Source organism: Saccopteryx leptura, chromosome 3 (genome assembly GCF_036850995.1).
Source record: "Saccopteryx leptura isolate mSacLep1 chromosome 3, mSacLep1_pri_phased_curated, whole genome shotgun sequence".
Lineage (NCBI taxonomy): Eukaryota > Metazoa > Chordata > Mammalia > Chiroptera > Emballonuridae > Saccopteryx > Saccopteryx leptura.
Window position 1 is genome coordinate 62,955,623 of NC_089505.1, and position 17,413 is coordinate 62,973,035.

The 17,413-nt window shown below is 55.6% G+C and overlaps 1 protein-coding gene across 1 annotated transcript; it reads left to right on the forward strand.

The window, feature by feature from the left end:
- Positions 1-245: 245 nt before the first annotated feature.
- BCAM (basal cell adhesion molecule (Lutheran blood group)) lies at positions 246-10,270 on the forward strand. The gene is made up of 15 exons (XM_066373661.1): positions 246-399; positions 2,289-2,410; positions 3,024-3,252; positions 3,337-3,407; positions 3,847-3,943; positions 4,034-4,216; positions 4,514-4,650; positions 5,005-5,161; positions 7,121-7,236; positions 7,347-7,488; positions 7,677-7,813; positions 7,961-8,105; positions 8,193-8,337; positions 9,275-9,392; positions 9,487-10,270. The coding sequence occupies exons 1-15, from the start codon at positions 318-320 to the stop codon at positions 9,490-9,492; spliced, it is 1,887 nt and encodes a 628-aa protein (XP_066229758.1). The 5' UTR covers positions 246-317; the 3' UTR covers positions 9,493-10,270.
- Positions 10,271-17,413: the final 7,143 nt, after the last annotated feature.

Consider the following 17,413-nt stretch of genomic DNA (forward strand, 5'->3'; position numbering starts at 1 on the left):
GTCCCCTATTGTCTGGTAAGGTCCACGCTGAGGATACACTTGCTGAACTGGTCCATCAAGCCACCCGCGATGGGTGCTGGTCAGCATGAGAGCAACAGCCTGGGGCTAGGGATAGAAGGAGCGCGGCTCCTGGAGGAGCGCTGGGAGGTCCTCTAGGGGCACTGGGAGGTCCTGGCCCGGTTCCCGGTTTGGGGGGAGCAGGGGGGCCAGGAGGGCGGAGTTGGGCGGGGCTTGGAGGCGGAGCCTCGTCCTCTCAGCCCCGCGGGTGACCGCCCAGCTGCAGCTGGGGCTCAGTTGCTGCTGCCACCGCTGTGGACATGGAGCCCACAGACGCCTTGGCCAAGACGCGCAGGGCCCCGCAGTTGCTGGTGCTGGCGCTCCTCCTGGGGGCGCACCCAGGTATGCTCCGCTGAAAGCAGGGCGCGACAGGGGACTGACTGGAAAGGGACTTTGACCCAATCCGGGAAGCCAAACCTGGGGACCTCAGAAAGGAGAGATATGGGAGCATGTGAGAAGGGGGCGTCCTGGGGACAGTCAGAAAGAGAAACTGGGAAGAGGGACTGGGGTGCCACAGCAGTGGGTTAGAGACCACCTGAGAAGTCAGAGCCTCCTCAGGACCCAGGAGAGTGGGCCCTCAGCCCCTGGATCTGGGTCCTGGGCCCCCTGAACTCTCAGACCCAGGGGTCCAGACCTCCAATGGCTGGAGTGACTTCCCCCAGGACTCAGGAGACCAAAAGCCCCGGGCTCTCCTCCTGAAAGATTCTCAAGTTTTGAGAGGGTCGGGATCCTATAGCTAGAAACCAGCGAGTCACAGGTATTTGAGAGCTTCAGAGCCCAGACTCTAAAGAGCCCACCTCCCTTAGGTAAGGGCTGGAGCACTGGCCCTGGACAGTGACAGTGGAACAAAGTGTTTCCGAGTTACAGGCCCCCTTCCTGGAGCCCCAGATAAATCCACACACCTGCCTGGTAGTAGGAGGGGTGGAGGCCCTGAGGGCTGGCAGCAGAGGGACAGAGAGATGGGAGGGACTGGGGAAGAGAGAGGGATCTTTCCATTCGCCCTCACTCTCTGCTGTTCAGACCCAGCTCCAGGCAGCAGCCTGGCCCATGCCCCCTCCCCTAGGACAGGCCTGGGCCAGAGGTGGGTTCCTGGGAATCCAGGCCCCTGGCACAAGCATGGCAAATAGTGGGTCTCCAGGGGCAGGGCTGGGCCAGGCTGGGCGGGGAAGGGAAGGGAGGTTCTAAGAACTGAGCGCTGATGCCAGGATGCCAGCCCAGAGGGAGAAAGAGCGTGGTTTCCCGACGAGAACGTCTCTATCTGCCAGGATCTTGGGACGAGAGTCCAAGCCCAGCCACATACTCCCCTAGGACCCAGGAGTCCAGGCCCCCGGCCCCTCCTCCCTCAGACCAAGGAGTCCAAGCTACCAGCTTCCTTCTACCGTAGGACCCAGGGTCCGAGGCCCTAGTCTATCCTGCTCTGAGGTGACGCACCTTACCCCCTTCTCCACCCTACCCTCCTTCCTGCTCTATCAGAGGCAGGGGGGCCACAGGGCAGGCAGGGGGCTCTGGCGCCAGGCCGGGCATGTCTGAGCCAGCCTGTCCCTCCCACATTCCTGAAACCTGCCCAGCCCTGTCCCCCCCACTACCACCACACCCCCATCCCGTCTCAGCTCCAGGCCCAGCCGCAGCCCACAACCCACCTCAGCCCCCCACTCGTGAGGGAGAGGCCCAGAAGCTGAGAGAGATGGAGAATGATGGGCACAGAGAGGCAGAGACGGTAGAACTGAGAGATAGAGCCCCAAGATGAGACACGGGCAGAGGTGGAGACACTGATCCTACGTTACCATGTGTCAGGCCCTGTGCAGTGTGATGGAAGCAAAGGGGTGGGCCTGCCCTTGAAGGGCATTTGGTCTAGTGGGAAGAACAGGGACAGGTGCAATGTTACCCCAGGAGGACTGAATGAAGGCCATTAGGGCCTTGTGTAGCCCAAAGGAGAAGCCCTAGTTCTGCAAGTGAAGGGAGAGATGGAGAGAAATGCTGATGGGGTCTGAGATCCGAGATACAAAGGTGAGAGATGGAGGGAGACAGGAGCTTCTGAGTCTAAGGAAGAAGGGGTTGGGGGCCCGGACTCCCGGGTCTGAGGGGGTGGGGCTGGGGCCGGGTCTGCTCTGGGGCAGTAAAGAAGGAGGGGCTGGGATCTTGCACTTCTTTGTCCTGGAGGAAGAAGGGCTCTGTCTGGAGGGCATTCCTTATTGGTGGCCCTGGGCAAGAGCTCAGTTGTTCTCCCGCAGGTGCACAGGGTGAGATGCAGGTGTCTGTGCCCCCCCTGGTGGAAGTGATGAGAGGGGAGTCCGCCACCCTGGACTGCACCCCTTTGGGGGTCTATGACCATTTCCTGCTGGAATGGTTCCTGGTGAGTGCTTTGGGCTGCAGACCAGGGATTTGTGGCGGGGGTTCTAAAAGTCAGATTGAAGAAAAATAAAATAAAAGTCAGATTGCAGTGGAGCTGCAAACATTCAATCCTTCATCAGAATCCGAAGAACCCTATAAGCTCCACCTAGCTGCCTTTCCATTTAACAGATGGGAAAATTGAGACCCAGCAAAGGAAAGCACTTTGCAGTTTCCTTTGGTGTCCAGGCACAGCTGAGACTAGTCACCCGTCAAAGTGCTGGCTCTTGAGAGAGAACATTCAAAGACAGACATTAAGAAAGCAAGACTGGGGATGGGACTAAAGAGAGAGAAAGAGGAGAAAAAATAAGAAGCAGAGAGGACAGACGAGGGAGACAGAGGGAGAGATGGGAACAGAATAAGACGGAGAAAGAGGAAGATGAGAGAGGAAAACGAACACCAGAAAGGGAACAGGGGCGGGAGGAGTGGAGAGAGAGACAGGGACCAGAGAGAGAGATAAGAGGAAAAGAGACAGAGCCAGAAAGCAGCATAAAGAAAGGGACATGGAAAGAGACAGAGGGGCAGAGAAGCTGAGAAGCGTGGCCAGCAGCCTGAGCTGAGGCCCTCCCTGCCCACAGGCTGACCGTTCTGGGGCCCGCCACCTCCTGGCCAAAGCCGAAGTGCAGGGCTCCGAGGTCCAGCCCAGGGTGCACAGCTCCCGGGGCCGCAGCCCCCAGTACCAGCTGGACGAACGGGGGCGCCTGGTGCTGCCCGAGGTCCAGGTGGGCGACGAGCGGGACTACGTGTGCGTGGTGACGGCAGGGGCAGCGGACACTGCCGAGGCCACTGCCAGGCTCCGGGTATTTGGTGAGTGTTTGGACACCCCAGGGAAAGTTGTGGGGCAGGGGAGAGCCCAGGATTGGGTTCCTGACAGTAATATCTGCCCTATAGCAAAACCAGAGGCCACTGACGTCTCCCCCAACAAAGGGACGCTATCTGTGATGGAGAACTTTGCCCAGGAGGTACCTCGAACCGACCTTGATTCCAGGATCCTGGGGAAGCGAGGGCTGGGAGACCCAGAATCTTGGGTCATAAGGTTGGAGGGGGCCTGGCCTGTGGGGGCGCAGTGGATAAAGCATAGACCCTGGAACACTGAGGTCACGATTCGAACCCCTGGGCTTGCCTGGTCAGGGCACATGTGGGAGTTCGTGCTTCCTGCTCCTCCCCCTTCTCTCTTTCCCTTCTCTCTCTCTTTCTCTTTCCTCTCTAAAATGAATAAATAAAATCTTAAAAAGAAAAAAAAGATTGGAGAGGGCATAGGTGTCAGATTTCTGCATCCTGGGAGAGAAGAGGCTGGGGGCCCAGAATCCTGATTCTGAGTAGGGAGAACTTTGAGGGGACAAGGACCCAGAACTCAGAGTCCTGGCTCAGAGCGCGGGGCCATGCCTGTGTCTGCTTCAGATTGCCACCTGCAACAGCCGCAACGGGAACCCAGCCCCTCAGATCAAGTGGTACCGGAACCAGCAGCTCCTGCAGGTGCCCATGGAGGTGAACTCAAGTGAGCGGGGCAGGAGCCCAGCCAGACGTGGGTGGGGTGGGGTGGTGGCCAGACTGGCTGATGGCCCCCCTCTCACTCTCTTGTCCCCAGACGGCTATATGACCAGCCGCACAGTGCGGGAGGCCTCGGGCCTTCAGTCTCTCACCAGCACCCTCTACCTGCGACTGCACAAGGCCGACCGGGAAGCCAGCTTCCACTGCTCTGTGCACTACAGCCTGCCACAGGGCCAGCACGGCCGCCTGGACAGCCAGCCCTTCCGCCTCACCCTGCACTGTGAGTCCCCTCGGCCAGACCTCCCCAACCTTGGACTCCACACCTCACTGAGGCCTGACCCGCCAAGCCAACCTTGACCTCACACTCCGGCCCTCCATCCTCCTACCTCATGCTGAGAGGTGTGCTGACTGCTGACCTCTGACCTCAAGGAGTAGCATGAGCCCCAGCCGACTTCTGACTCCCCCATAGCACTCTGAACCCCATGGAGTTTAAGGACTAAACTTTGCACTGTGTCCTCCTATACTGAATTGGGTGCCCAGATCTCACACGGACCTGTCCCGCTGCTCTTCCCCTTAGATCCCACGGAGCACGTGCAGTTCTGGGTGAACAGCCCCTCCACCACAGAGGGCTGGGTACGCGAGGGTGACTCTGTCCAGCTCTCGTGCCGTGGGGATGGAAGCCCCAGCCCAGAGTACACGTTCTACCGCCTTCAGGTGACTCACCCCACCATTTCTTTGGAATCCCCAGCCCCTGACCTTTGTGACATACTGACCTGCCCCAACTTCTAACCTTTTACCTGGTGGCTCTGGCTTGGCAAGGAACCTGGCCAAAGACCCAGGAGCTAAAGGGACTTCTGACCCCTGATTTGAAAGAGTCCTGACTTAGGAGACCCCTGCCTAGCAGGACCTTTGCCTCTTACTTGAGTGGGCTCTGACCTAATATGACGCTAACCTGGAGACCCTGACCTATCAAGATGCCTGTCTCTGACCTGGGTGGCCACTGACTTAGCATACCCCTACTGAACGAAGGCAATTTCTGAGCCAGGTCCCTCACCCCTGGTCATGCAGGACATGAAGGAGGAAGTGCTGAAAACAGATCTTGAGGGGAACTTGACCCTGGAGAGGGTGCAACGGGGCCAGAGCGGGACCTACGGCTGCAGGGTGGAAGACTACGACGCCCCCGAGGACACTGACCTCTCCCAGACCCTGGAGCTGCGTGTGGCCTGTGAGAGCCCTGGGAGAACCGGGAGGGGCCTGGCACCAGCTGCCTCCTCACCTACACCCCCACAGTCCTGCCTCCAGGTTTACAGTTCCTGCTTTGGGCCAGATGCCCCCTATTTCCCAGGGGACCCTGCCCCAGCTCCCTCCGAACTCCCTCACCAGGCAGCCAGAGAGCCCTTTCCAAAGCACAGACCTGACCTTCCCTGCTCCAGAACCTGCCATGGCTCCCAAGTACCCCCTGGAGAAGCTCAGGTGCCTCTCCATGGCCTTCAAGGCCCACCTGTCTGGCTTCACCTGTGGCTGACCCTCCTCCCCACCAAGGCGTTTTCCTCATCAGACCCACGTTTCTCTCTCCCATGGTAACTCCCCATCCTCCACCACCCATTTCTGATCAGTCTCTCGGGTCTCTGTCTTCTAAGAAGCCTTCTCAGTCCACTTGCCCCCCAAGCCCTGTGCAAAGACTCTGTTCCTCATCAGCACTCCTTATGTCCCCCTTTTTGGAGCCAGACACTGTGCCAGATGTTGGTACATCTGTGAACAGGACAGCCCAGTCCCCACCTTCACAGAGCTTCCAGCCCAGTAGGAGAGACAGATGGTAATGCTAAACAGGACACTTTGTGATAGCAATCCTGTATCTGCTGGGACGAACACAGAATGAGAGATTAGGAATTGGCCAGGCGAGCAAGGAATAGTTTGGGGGGTGTTGGCAGACTGCGTCCCCAGGAAGCAGATTCTGACTTGGAGATCTGCAAGCAGGAAATTTACGGGGAGTGCCTTGGCATCCACATTTACTAGGGGTTGGGCAGGGGAAGGAAGCAGGACTAGGCAGAGGGAGAAGTTGGGCTGCAATCTAAGATAAGGCTTCTGTTGGCCCCACAGGGCACTTGGAAGCGGGGATGTTCCCAGTTGGGGTGAAGGGGTCTGGCTTTTGTTCTCCCACACTGACCAGTCATTGGCTATTGGGCTGCCTGAGGAAGGGGGCATGTCCTTGAGTGAGGGGCTCTCTGCAGCTGAGGCGGTTTCCAGAAAGGGCTGACAGCTGAGGGCTGACAGCTGATGTCCTTCTCAACAGCTGACGGGGAGATCTGAGAGTCCACATAGGGGGGTAGATAAACGTCTCTGAGAAGGGGACATTTGAATAAGAAACCATAAAATGGAATCAGAAATGCAAAGAGCCAGAAGGAGAGCACTCCAGGTAGAGGGAACAGCAAGTGCAAAGGCCCTGAGGCAGGACCCAACTTGGTATACTAGAGGAAAACAAGAAGAGAACAGGGTAGCTGGAGCTCAGGGGGCAAGGAGGGAGAGTAGGAGATGAGGTCGAAGAGGTGGGAAGGAGTCAGACCAGGCAGGATCTTTTGGCTTTGTCAAGGAATTTGGCCTCTGTGCTAGAGACCCACTGCAGGATTTTAAACAGAGGGAAGGACTGACCAGTGTGTTTTGAAAAGATCCCTCTAGCCGCTCAGTGGAGAGTGCAGTGGAAAGAACCAGGGTCCTGCTCAGCAGGGAAATCGGGAAGGAGGTGGCTGCAGTGGTCGAGGCAGTTGGACTTGGTGTTCAGAGATGGACAGAAGTGGAAGGATTCATTTTGGGGGCAGAGCAGAGACTTGATGAATGAACGGGCAGTGGGGAGAAGGCAAGAGTGTAGACTTGAGCAAAGGGTTTGAGTGGTAAGTCAGAGAAGGAACACCTCACACCTCCAAGGTTATCAATGAACTTTGGGCTCAAACATGGAGAAAGTGGCCCAGGTGGGTGCACATGTTGGCGTTAGACTTCTAGATTTGGGCTTGAGATTTGGCCTGGACAGCAGAGTGGAAGAGTTCACAGAGATGGGGAGAACGAGGAGGAACGGTTGGCATTCCCTGCTGACTGTTGTGCATTCACATCTGCACCCACAACAGCCCTTGAGCGCCCCTAATCAACTTGGTGAGGGTCCGGGAAGGTGACAGTCTGTGCTCCTCTCCAGACCTGGATCCCCTCAAGCTCAGCGGTGGGGAGGAACTCTCCTTACCCCTGGGCAGTGGAGTAGCCGTGAACTGCTCTGTGCAAGGCCTGCCCACCCCCGTTCTACGCTGGACCAAGGTGAGAGGGGAAGGAGCCCTCATCCCTGGGACCGCCTCCTTCCATCACCCCCTGCCCTGCTCTCACTCCATCCGGCCTCTTCTCCCCCCCCCTCCCCAACCACCCTGCAGGACTCAGCACCCCTGGGTGATGGCCCCTGGCTCTCACTCAGCAACATCACCTTTGACTCTGCTGGCACCTACACATGCGAGGCCTACATGCCCACAGTTCCCCTCCTTAGTCGCACTCGGACCCTCAAGCTGCTGGTGGAAGGTTTGGGGGCAGGGGCAGGCTGGGATGGGGACAACAAGGGTGGGGGGCCAGGACCCATGGGAAGGGATCACGGATGGTCCCTCTGTCTCCTACTCTATTCTTCTCCCCTCTCTCTGCCCTTCTCTTTTTCACTCTCTTCTCTCCTCAGTGTGCCTCCCCCTCACTCCCTTCCTGCCCTCCACCCACAGGGAAACCAGAGTTAAGGCCAGAGGAGACTCAGCCCAAGGCAGAGGGCAGCTGGAGAGAAGGAGACGAAGTCCGGCTGGTCTGCTCTGCCCGCGGCTACCCGGAACCCAAACTCAGCTGGAGCGAACTGGGCGGCACTGTAAGGGACCCTCCCCCACCCTGACCCCTGCGGGTGAGGGACCCCTGCTCCCTCACTGATCCCACTTCCTGGGGGACTGGACCTCACCTCTGCCCTCACCCCAGCCCTTGATCCAAATGGGCCCAGGCCTGACCCATGCCTCTGCAGCTTGCAGAGCCTGTCCCCGGAGGGCAGGGCTGGGTGAGCAGCTCCCTGACCCTGAAGGTGACCAATGTCCTGAGCCAAAATGGCGTCTCCTGTGTGGCATCCAACCCCCATGGCCACACCCAGCACATCTTCCACTTCGGCACATGTGAGTGGCCACGGTGGTGGGACAGGAGCCCTGGGGCAGACACAGTGCTGCTGGCTGAGCTCCTCCTCCTCTGTCTTGTCCCCTCAGTGGCCCCCCAGACCTCCCAGGCAGGAGTGGCTGTCATGGCCGTGGCCGTCAGCGTGGGCCTCCTGCTCCTCGTCGTTGCTGCCTTCTATTGCATGAGACGAAAGGGGCGCCCCGGCTGCTGCCGACAGGGGGAGAAAGGGGCTCCGTGAGTGACCTGCAACCTCAGAATTGACCTCTGTAACCCAACTCCATCCCTAGGTCTAACTCTGACCTCAGCCCCAAACCCAGCCCATGACCAACCTTGATAATATCCTATCCTCGACCCCAAACCCAAACGCAGTCCCATCTGCAATGTCAAACCTAGTTCATCACCATCGCCTCCCCAACTACAGCGGTCCCATTCAACCCAGAACCATGCATGAGCCCACCCCACGCCCAATTTCAACCCATCCCTAATCTCTCCAACCTCAATCTCATCCCCACCTCCAATCCCAACCCTAACATAACCATTTCAAACCCAACTTCACCCCATATGCACCCCAGGCTCCTTTCCAGCCTTCCTCTTATCCTCATCCCAGCCTCCAGCTCCATCTCCAGTCCCATCCTCCCTTCCTGCCCAGACCAGGCCCGTCCAACCTCCTCTCCAATCTGACCATATCTCCATCCTCATAACCCTTCTCCTGTCCAACCTCAATGCCAACCACACCTGACTCCCTGAACTCTGAACTCCAACTTCTCCAATCCCAACCTCTCTACCCCAACCCCATCCCAGTTCAACCCATAATCTCAACCGTAACTCAGCCTCAACAACATCCCCATCCCCAAGCCCCTCCAACCCACCTCATTCCCATTCCTAACACCAAACCCATTCCTGTTTCACTTCATGTCCAACCCCAACCATGTGACCAGCCTCAATTCCCATCCATACCCGGCCCAGAGCTGACCCCAAACTATGATACTATCTCCAACTCCAGCAGCTGACCCTGGCCGCAACCCACCCGTGACCCCAGTGCCATTACCACCCCCTGCCCCATCCCCAACCCATTCCCACCCACCCTCCAGGTCTACCTCCATCCGACACAACCCCACCCCGTGTCTCCACGGGCCAGGACCACTGAAAGCATATTGCCTCTTCTCCCCAGGCCACCTGGGGAGCCAGAGCGGAGCCATTCAGGGTCCCAGCGGCCAGAGCAGACGGGTCTTCTCTTGGGAGGTGCCTCTGGAGGAGGCAGGCATGGCAGTGGGGGCTTCGGAGATGAGGTGGGTGAGGGGCCTGGGCACCCTGCTCAGAGGGGGCCTGCTGAGGGTGGCGCCGCCTCCATGAGCACAGGCTGACCTTCTATCTTCTCCCCAGTGCTAGGCCGAGGACCTGCAAAAGGCAGTCAATAGAACCAACCTGGAGTTGCAGGCATCAGAGAACAGCCCAGCTCACGCCCTGCCCACCCCCCTGCCTTCCCTGGCCCGCCCTCTTCCCTCTCGGGCCCTCCCTTCCTTCCTCTGCAGGCTGGACAGTGGGGGCTTACAGACACTGCTGGGAGGGAGGGAGGGAGGGCGCACTGGTGGGTAGGAAGGAACCTTCCTCCAGGGAGTATGACTCTCCCAGGCCCCAGAATAGCTCCTGGACCCAAGCCCGGGGCCTAGCCTGGGACAAGGCTCTGAGGGTCGGCTGGCCGAGGCTATTTTTACCCCCTGCCTCCATTGCTGGTCCCCCCACCTGACGTCCTGCTGCATAGTCTGACACTGGATCCCCACCCCCGCTCCGCCCCCTCATCATGGACACTGGAGTCTGGAATAAACGATGTCTGTCACGTGGACACCATCCTGTGGCCAGAGCCTCCTCTGGGAGATGAGAGGGGAAGGTGTGCAGGTGATGCTCCCCTCCCCACCGCTCTCCCGCCCCCTTATAAGACCTGGGAGATGTCTGACATCATGGAGAAAAAGATGAGAGAGAGAGAAAGCGGAGGGTGACTCAGCTGGCCGAGGATGGAAGTGAGAGATGCCTGGGGTCCAGAGGGCACTGGGCATGGCCCCTGAAGACCAGTGCCTGCTTGGCGTTTGGGGTGCTGTCCCCTTAAGTAAAAGTTCCCAGACTCTTGCCAGAGCCCCAGAGGGAATTAAAGCTGTGAGAGGAAAATTTCTCTGAGCTGTAGAATGGATGGAATTAGGGATGGAGCTGCCTCCTCCCTGGACTGCATCATTCCTGCAGTTGGAGGCGGAGGGATGGCTTGGAGGGACCAGAGGGAGGGAGCCTGGGACAGAGAGGAAAGGGGGTGGGGTGGACATAGGGGGGATGGACTGGGGCAGCTCAGAGACAGCCCTAAGAGTCAGACAGACAGAGAGGGAAAGATTTCAGGAGAGAGAGGCAAAGACAGACAAAAAAAAAAACCAAAGAAAGAATGGGGGTGCAGAGAGATCATTACAGTCGTAAAAATGTTGGAAGCTGTCCAGAAGCAATGATGGAGGCGGCATGTGTGACCCTGAGCCGATCAAACGGAGAAATCACACTTGGGCCTGTGGAGGGCTGCTGTGAGGAGTGGCTGTGACAGTCCTTGTGCAAAGCAGGCACAGGGAGGTCTCTGCACTCAGAAGCCTCAAATCTCAGCAGGTGACTCCACCTCATTGTCCTCGGTTTGCTCAGCCATAAAATGGACAAAGTGGGATCACATGTCCATGGGAAATTGTCAAGAGGCTACAGATACCTCCTGGAAGGTGATCAAGCAACCTGCCCAGACGCCTGGGAACAAAAGCACTCACCAGCCTGATTCGGGTGCTCAAATCCCATGGTTTATTGAATCAGTTTAAAACATAAGAAGCAAAAAGAGATGGGCCGGGTTAGCACATTTAGTTCAGGGCACAAGCTATCCAAGGTCCCTGCCACCTGAGTTGAGGTACACATGGCTCTGTGTGCAGTCTCACACCAGTGGTGACTTCAACCCCCAGAGTGGAAGGTGAGCCAGATGGTTCTGCACCTGGAAGGTGCCAGGGTCATGCAAGGGACAAACACATCTGGCTCTTACCTGCATGGCTTGGGCACAGGACTCATGGAACAGAGCTGGAGTCGCCAACTAGGAAGTACCTAAAAGACACATGGAACTTGGGGCTTCCTGGATCTTTCCATCCTTCTGATGTATGTTTACCTCACATTCTTAATATGTCTAACGGCCTCATGAGTTGCTTCTTATATCCATCCTTTGTTTCATCTCTCTCATTTGTGTGGCTTTCTTATTTCTCTATGACAAAATTGAATATTCTTTTTCTTTTTTCCCACATGAGAGGAGCTAGAGAGACAGACCCCCGCATGCGCCCTGGACTGGGATTCACCCAGCAACCCCCGTCTGGGGCCGTTGCTCTGCCCATCTGGGGCCATGCTCGCAACTGAGCTATTTTAGCACCTAAGGTGAGGCCATGGAGCCATCCTCAGCATTGGAGGCCAACTTGGTTCAAACCAGTAGAGCCATGGCTGTAGGAGGGAAAGAGAGAGAGAGAGAGAGAAAACGAAGAGGGGGTGGGGTAGAGAAGCAAATGGTCGCTTCTCTTGTATGCCCTGACCGGAATCGAACCCGGAACTTCCACATGCCACACCAATGCACTACCACTGAGCCAACTGGCCAGGGCCTAAAATAAAATATTCTTTTTTTTTTTTTATTCATTTTTAGAGAGGAGAGAGAGAGAGAGAGAAACAGAGAGAGAGAAGGGGGAGGAGCAGGAAGCATCAACTCCCATATGTGCCTTGACCAGGTAAGCCCAGGGTTTCGAACCGGCGACCTCAGCATTTCCAGGTCGACGCTTTATCCACTGCGCCACCACAGGTCAGGCAATATAAAATATTCTTTAAAAAAAGAAATAAAGTACCCTGGCCGGTTGGCTCAGTGGTAAAGTGTCGGCCTGGCGTGCAGAAGTCCCAGGTTCGATTCCCGGCCAGGGCACACAGGAGAAGCGCCCATCTGCTTCTCCACCCCTCCCCCTCTCCTTCCTCTCTGTCTCTCTCTTCCCCTCCCGCAGCCGAGGCTCCATTGGAGCAGAGATGGCCTGGGTGCTGGGGATGGCTCCTTGGCCTCTGCCCCAGGCGCTAGAGTGGCTCTGGTCGCGACAGAGCGAAGCCCTGGAGGGGCAGAGCGTCGCCCCCTGGTGGGTGTGCTGGGTGGATCCCGGTCAGGCGCATGCGGGAGTCTGTCTGACTGTCTCTCCCCGTTTCCAGCTTCAGAAAAATACAAAAAAAGAAAGAAATAAAGTAGGTCTGACCTGTGGTGGCGCAGTAGGTAAAGCATTGACCTGGAATGCTGAGGTTGTCAGTTCAAAACCCTGGGCTTGCCTGGTCAAGGCACATATGGGAGTGGATGCTTCCTGCTCCCCCCTTCTCTCTCTCTCTCTCTCTCTCTCCCCAACTCCTAAAAATAAATAAATAAAAATTTAAAATAAATAAAGTAGACACACACAGAGGGTCATAGTGTGATTGGGAGACTTTGATGAGACAACAGTGGAAAGTGTTTAATACAAAGCCGGGTACATAGTACTTGCTCAGTACAGGTTTATTAATAGTAGTAGTATTACCCAAGGGAAATGGAGGGGGAAAAAGAAAAGCAAAATAGGGTCCCCTGATCCAGAGAAGCGACCAGGAGGAGAGAGATCCCACTGTAAGAGCAGACATTGCTGAGAGGGAATTTGGAAGCTGGACAGGGTAGTGAACAGATGTCTGGAAAAAGGGGAGAAAGGGAACTCCAAGGAGAAAGGTGTTCTTTGCCCAGCAGCTGGTCCCCAAGTTAATGAGAAGAGGGTCTTGGCCCACCTCCCAGGAGGGTAACATTTGCATACAATCCCTTATCTGCATAGCATCCCAGGAAATTTGCATACACATGGCAGCCTGAACCCTCCTCAGTCTGACCCCTCCTACCTTGGCTGAAGGTCTGGGGGAAGAAGCAAGAAGAGGGATAAACTACAGGATCTGGGGATCCACAAAGTAAAGGCAAGTTTAGCATAGACTCCCTTTATTCATCAACCTTCTATGACTCCCTATTGCTCTCAGAAGGATGAGCCAGCCTTCACCTGGCATTCAGGACCTTCTAAGCTGTTGCTCCTTACACCTACCCAGGGCTCCCCCTCACATATGCCCCCACCTTGTGCCTTTGTGATTTTACTGTTCCCCTCACCTGGAAATGTCCTTCCCCATTTCCCTCTGCTATAACCAACTTGCCTGTCCTTCAAAGCTTGCATATCTTGAAGGAATGTGAAAGGTGTTCATTACCCTTTCCTTGCCCTCGGAACTTTACGAAATTCTGAGTTTGTATAGATTTTATTAGTAAGGATATGCTTGATTGAAAATGACAAAAAAAAAAAAAAAAAAGAAAAGTTTATGTAAGTGAAAAGTAAAAGTTATTCACTCGTATAACAAGGAATATCAAAGGCTAACTACCTTCAGGCATAGCTGGATCCAGGAGCTCAAATAGTCCATCAGAAAGCTGTTCTTGGCTGACCAGGCGGTGGTACAGTGGAAAGAGCATTGGACTGGGATGCGGAGGACCCAGGTTCGAGACCCTGAGGTCGCCAGCTTGAGCGTGGGCTCATCTGGTTTGAGCAAGAGCTTGCCAGCTTGGACTCAAGGTCACTGGCTCGAGCAAGGGGTTACTCGGTCTGCTGAAGGCCCGCGGTCAAGGCACACATAATGAGAAGCAATCAATGTACAACTAAGGTGTCGCAATGAAAAACTGATGATTGATGCTTCTCATCTCTCCATTCCTGTCTGTCTGTCCCTATCTATCACTCTCTCTGACTCTCTCTCTGTCCTTGTAAAAAAAAAAAAAAAAAAGAAAGCTGTTCTTTTCCAGGTCTCAGCTCTGCTGCTTTTTGTTTTTGTTTCAATTTATTAAGTGAAAGAGAGAAACAATGATTTGTTGTTTCACCTATTTATGCATTTGTTGGTTGATTCTTTTATGTGTCCTGACTTGGGACGGAACCCACAACCTTGGTATATCAGGATGACGCTCTAACCAACTGAACTACCTGGCCTGGGCTCTTGGCTCAGCTGTTTTCCATGCATAGTCAGGGTCTTTTTTCTTTCTTTTTCTTTTTTTTTTTTTTTTAGTGACATAGAGAGACAGATAGGGACAGACAGACAGGAACGGAGAGAGATGAGAAGCATCAATCAGTTTTTCATTGCAACACCTTAGTTGTTCATTGATTGCTCTCTCATATATGCCTTGACTGTGGGCCTTCAGCAGACCGAGTAACCCCTTGCTTGAGGTGAGCCTTGCTCAAACCAGATGAGCCCATGCTCAAGCTGACGACCTCAGGTCTTGAACCTGGGTCCGCCGCATCCCAGTCTGATGCTCTATCCACTGCACCACTGCCTGGTCAGGCTAGTCAGGGTCTTTTATCTCCAGTATCCTCCATAGTGCCAGATTTCTATCCTACCAATTTAGTAATCCCCACTAAAAGGGAGTGTCCCTTTCCTACTAGTTTTAGCAAAAGCCTCAGATATAATTCTTATTGGTCAGGAATGGGTTCCACACCTTCATCTCTGAGCCAATCTTTGTGGCCAAGAGGTCAAATCCTCTGATTGGCCAGGACTGGATTGGTCACACTCTGAACCATAATGACTAAGTGTAGGGGATTCTCTATAAGAAAACTTGGGGCAGGGGGGAGCTGAAAGAGGGAAAGAGGTTGCTGGGCAAGTGAAATACAGTTGACCCTTGGACAGCACTGGGTTATGGGCACTGACCTCCTGAGCAGTAGAAAACCCGTATGAATCTACAACTTGGCACCAACTCCACAGCTCCATCAGGGTGCCTTTGGCCCTGTGCCCCTACCTCCTCGTGGTTATGACTCTTCAGTGAAGTGCCATCTCTGAAACTTGTTGATACTGAAAGTTGGCTCCCCAGGCATGGGACCCACCCAGCCATTTGTCAACAAACACAGCAGTACTCAGCCTTATATGAGCAACTGGGAGGGGTGGGGAAAGGCTGGTGAAACTCCAGCCTACCCTTCTGCCCCCTGGGCGTACCTGTGCCCACAAAGAACAGCGAGGGAAGCTGAGCCTGCAGAAGAGTGGGTGTGAGGGGGCCTTCCTGGAAATTTCTTCAAGACTAGTTATTTTGCTCAAGGAAGAAACAGCGACGGGGTGTTTGCGGAGGGAAGGGTAGTTGGTTGGAGAATTTTACAAAGCAAGTTAGTAGTAAAGCTGGCACTAAAACCCAGCGATCCTGGCCCCCTAGTCTGGCCCCAGATTGGGGAGAGGAGGACAGAAAGATCTAGAGCACCCTTATTATGAACCTACTTGTCCAGCTGACCTAACATATGTTATCTGGAGGTCCCAGCCTGGCTTCCTTGCTGGGTAGCTAGAGGCAAATAACCACGCTGTGCTCAGTGTACCTTTCAGCGAAATGGTGATGGTGAGAGTGTCCTCTTCATGAAGTTCTTGTGAGAAATTAGCTAAGAGAAGTCAGTTCTGGATCTGCCAGTTTGTAACTGTGACTTTGGGCCAAGTCACTTCTTCTCTCTGTGCCTCGATTTTCTTACCACATACGGGTCTGTGTGGGTTATATGAGGTAATACTTGGAGTACAGTGTACACTTAAATCAGTGGCTGACACACAGTAAGTGCTAAATATGTCTAATAGTATTATTACCAAGGCGTGAACACCGGTCAATGAGAGTCTCCACTACTTGAGACCTTGCCCTCCTGGGAGGAAAGTTCAGGTGTAATGGCGGCTGGGGAGGGAGGGCAAATCTAAGGGGTCCTCTTTGCTAGGAACCTCCCAAGGTTCTGCCCCCAGCAGATCAGCTCAGCGCCTCCTCGCCCTTGAGGAACCGGAACGGAGGGATTACAGGCGCTCAGTGGCACCCCCTCCCTCGGCCTCCTGCCTCCCACCCTCACCCCCACACACTGGGAGGCCTCACCAAGCTCCACCGGGCAGCTCGAGGAATGCGAAGAGGTAGGTGGGGGTGGGGAGGAGCGGGAGCCGCCGCAGGGGAGAGACAAAGGGGCCGAGTCAGAGTGAGAGGCACAAAGACAGGAGGAGGCTGGGAAGATAGGGAAGTGGGACAAGGACACCGGGCGGGGCAGGCAGTGTCTGGAGGCCGGACCCTAGCCCAGCTCAGCGGGAAAGCGGAGCTGGGAGCCGGTCTGTGCCGCCCCCTGGCGGGCGGGCGCTCTAAGGAGGTGCGGACTAGACGTAGTAGGACCCGGGTATGCACCGAAGGAGGAACAGACAACCGGCAGGAGCAGGGGCAGGGGCAGAGACAGTGAGACAGAGAAACAAGAGACACTGAAAGAGAGACACAGAGACAGAGACGTACACAGAAAGAGAGAGAGCCAGGGGTAGATACAAAGAGGCAGAGACACAGAGTCAAAGGGATGGAAAGAGACACGGGGACCAAGTGGAACTTAAACAGTGGTAGAAAGAAAAAGTCCAGAAACAAAGTGATACCTAGACGTCAGGGACGAAAGACTCAGAGATAGAGAAAAAGACGGAGGAGACCCAAAGATAGTGAGAGACACAAAGAAGGAGGCACTAAGGGAAAGAGAGAGAGCTAGAAAGAAAAGATGCTGCGACGCTCAGAGTCCAAGGTAGAGATTAGAAAGAGAACAGGATACGCTCAGAGGCTCCCAAACATGAGACAGACACACGGTGAGGGGGAAGAACAGAAGCTGAGAGGCGAGGATGGGAATGGGGTCTTAGCTCGAGGGCGGGGCTTCAGAGGGGGCGAGCCTATGAGAATCCCCATGCCTCACGCAGGTGCTACAAAAGGGCCTGAACTAGTGCTCAGAGAGGGCGGGATTACAACTTTCCGCGGGACCAAAACCGGACGTTCGGTTCTTGGGGAGAAGCGGAACTGACTATTCAGGGAGAAGATGGATGGGGGCGTGGCTTCACGGAGGTGAGAGGGGGCGGAGACGGCCGGGAGCTCCGGAGCCGGCGTGACAGGACCTTACTGGAGCCACCAGTGTACCGGGAATAGGGAGAGCCCTGAGTGAGTGTGAGGCTCCTCCGGAGGAGAGGAGGCGTACTTAGAACGCAAGGAGGAGGGGCTTGAACACCCGAATGGGTAGAGAGAATTCTGGGGGAGGGTTGATCATAAAATCCCCGGAGGGACGAACATGGAATCCTGGGGAGTGGCAGGTGTAGAATCCAGGGAGGGGGCGGGTGCAGAATGCCGGAGGGCAGAGAGTGTAGAATTCTGGGAAGGGGCGGGGGCAGAAAGCTGGGAGGGCCCGGCGTCGAACCCGGGGAGGGACAACCTGGAATCCCAGGAGGGGGCGGGGCCGGAGCCCGGGTTCGGCTTGGA